The following is a 3227-nucleotide window of genomic DNA, read 5'->3' on the forward strand; positions in this document are numbered from 1 at the left end:
TGGACTGGTGATTTATTAAGCTCTAACTGTATTGTTATATCCGGATTGAAATCCTGCAAACTATCCGAGTGATGAGAAACACTGACACTTTTGAACTAGACTGGACTCACTAATATATCACAAAAAAGACTACCACAGTGATGAGTGATTGCTTTGCTTCATAACTCTGGCTTGAAATGGTTTTAAAAATCATAGTCTGCAAGTGATGGCCTACCAAGATCCTCCCTTCCTGACACACTACCTACATCTACTCAGCTTTGAGACTGTGCTGACATACACCTTCATCAAATAGCAAAACTTGGTTACACTAGTTCTCATATATATTTTCCCAATAGACATTTGACTATTCATTTTTTGTCTTCTTTTTTGTCTAATATGCGCTCCTAATAAAAATTTATGAGCATTGTGGAAATCAAGTTTTACATTTGTCCACAGCAAATCATTTGTCACTGGATGAATGAAGTTCACCTTGTTATCAAGGGTCATAACCAATTTCTACTGCTATATGATGCTTGGAACACAGCTGGGCACCACAACCCTGACTGTCTACTGCTTGTGGGCAGACACCAGGTTTCAAACAGTTGGATACAAGAGTTACGTATCAATCAATAATTGGATACAGACGCCAGATGCAAAGCCATGGCCTTTACAATGTTACACATTATTTGTCAATATCAAAGTAATTCAACACAGTCAAATAGTATATCTGAGCAATCAGAGGTCACTGAAACTAGTATAATGAGATTCTTAACATGAGCTTACTGTGAAGTAGAAAGTACCCTTGAGAAAATTCATGGCTTCACAAACTGTATTAGATAGTCTGTGATAATTTTGTTTTAAGGTGGGAGGTTGTCACTACAAATCATTAAACTGCAAATATGGGTGGTAGATATAAACAAGTGTGTTAATATCCTCAAAAACATCTGTCAACACTGTGCGCATGAGTGATTGATGACTATATTGCACCAAAAGAGTATTGTGCTCTCCATACAAAAGGGTCTGGCTTCTTAATGCTACTTTACATTATCTGTTGGAAGGAACTGTCTCACACATAAACTTCTTCACAAGCCTCCTGGACTGGGTGCCAAAACCTATTATTTTTTTCTTAATCTCACGGAAACCAAATGTAATTCCTCTTTCACTTCCACACACACACATCTCCACATCACAAGTTTCTGTCTGGGACATAAGTTTGTCAAGATATTACACGTGGGGTAAGCTCAGTTCACTTCTGGCAGGACCTTCCAGTTTTTAGTTCACTTTCGATAGGACTTTTTAGCCCCAATTCACTGTTGTGGAGGACTTTGTCCCCAGGTTCACTGTTACAAAGGACTTTATTTTATTTTTGTCCCCTGATTTACTAGTGCAGTGGGACTACCGTTTCCTGGCAGGTGGTTGGGACCATCCAAGCAGGTGGTACCTAGCGTTTGTTAGTTATGATGATAACTGCCCCAAAGCGGCTGGGTCAGTCGGCCTGTTACACGGCTCATGAGATCACTGGCCATTATTGGTGCACAACGCAGGAATGGTGATGCAACAGTCGACACTGTTCACTGAGGGGAGGAGTGCTGCTGTAGTGCATCACAATGCTTAGCAATTATTATTACCCTGTCATATTTAGCAAACACTCCCTTCTCCACACACAGAGAACAGTTTACATACAATAAGTCTTTCAAGTACCACAACCTCCTTCACTTTATCACTTGACAGTGAGGAGATGGAAGTGGAGCTTACCAGGTGCTCTAGGGTAACAAATATATAAAAAAGCTAAAACAAGGAACTGACACTGAGACAATACAGTGAGCATGGGAAACAGTGAGACCTATTTCCTTTACACGGCTAGTACACTACACCAGAGTACTTCTATTGTTACTATCCTTGCACCTTAAAATCCCCCAAAGCCCATACCCATACTGGTCTGCTTGATGCGCTCCAGCACGGCATTCTGGGAGTAGCCTTGAGTATAGGGGGAGTTAGCATAGGGGGACGGGTAGGGGAAGCGGGGGGAGGGAACATGGAACCCAGGAGCTGTGGGAGGGTATGGGAACGTGGAGTGCCCAGGAGGGGGGTATCCAGGGGCAGCTTCACTGTATTGTGAATATGGGTATGGTAGCTGTGACCCTGCCATTCCCATAGAGGAGTGTAGAGCACCCATGGGTCCCATTGAGGAGCTACCCATACTTGAGCTCATTGGTGTGGGTGAACTCATCAAACTGGGGGATCCCATAAATGATGAGCCCATGGGAGGAGTGGGAGCCAACATGGAGGGGCTCATAATATCTGGGTATGATGAGTGAGAAGGTGGTGGCCCAGGAGCAGTTGGAGGAGCAGGAGAATAGGACTGGCTGTACATGGAGGGTGAGGGGGCAGGGGCACTGCTCGTCAACGATGACACACTAAATGAGCTGGTCGACGCTTGCGGTGACCCCAGATCATAAGCACTGCTATAAGACATAGTCGTACTAATGCTGCTATTGGCCAGTGAGCTCACACTGAAATTTGTACTGAGGTTTGTACTGTTGGAGCTGTAGTGTGGGGAGTATGGGTGTGAGGACTGTGGGGAGCCATAGTGAGAGGTGGAGTATGCTGAAGCTCCTGAGCTGCTGACCCCTGGGTAGCTCTGATAAGAGGAGGTGGGCGGAACATGGCCAGGACTGAACGGGGCGGACCCCGCAGGAGGGCCAGGAGTGGTTGGGTTGGAACAAGGGGCAGAGTTAGAGTGAGCAGAATGTTGGCTGCTTGTCTCATGCTCATTTAAGCTTGGTATCTGGTCCACTAATGACTCCAGGCCCGACAAGCTCTTTGACGCTATATCTCCCTTATTCACCAAGGTTGGAGACTGTCCAGGATGTACTGCAGGCTTGACCATCGATGGTGAATGTGATGCATTGGAAGGATAAGAAGGGTAGTTCTGGTAAGAACTACCGTCAACAGGGGTTGTAGGGTTTGAGAACTGGCCAGGCATGGTTGGCGTGAGCTGAGGCTGGTCCCTAGAGTTTAATGGTACAGACGTCTTCCCGTCCTCCTGATGACCTGGGGTCAGGGCTGTTGAGCTCTGTGTGTCTGAAGCACCAATAGACATGTCTCCTTCCGGCATACTGCTAGGAGGCTCGAAATCTGGCTGGGCCATCAGTGGTGATCCAGGAGGAGAAGACAGACCTAAATGGTGTTCCTCTTCCACCTTGAGTTCTGATGGTGTGTCAGCTTGGCTGTAAGGTGTTGCTCTA

At 45.8% G+C, this 3227-nt stretch overlaps 1 protein-coding gene across 1 annotated transcript in view; it reads right to left on the reverse strand.

Annotated features, from left to right (window-relative positions):
- Positions 1-3227, reverse strand: part of LOC119588739 (trithorax group protein osa-like) — a gene marked incomplete at its 5' end in the record, with an annotated part of 6162 nt that overhangs the window by 551 nt on the left and 2384 nt on the right. Inside the window, 1 exon segment of the mRNA XM_037937380.1 lies at positions 1-3227. Coding sequence (XP_037793308.1) covers positions 1886-3227 — 1342 coding nt within the window.

This window comes from Penaeus monodon, chromosome 24 (genome assembly GCF_015228065.2).
Source record: "Penaeus monodon isolate SGIC_2016 chromosome 24, NSTDA_Pmon_1, whole genome shotgun sequence".
In the NCBI taxonomy this organism is placed as follows: Eukaryota; Metazoa; Arthropoda; class Malacostraca; order Decapoda; family Penaeidae; genus Penaeus; species Penaeus monodon.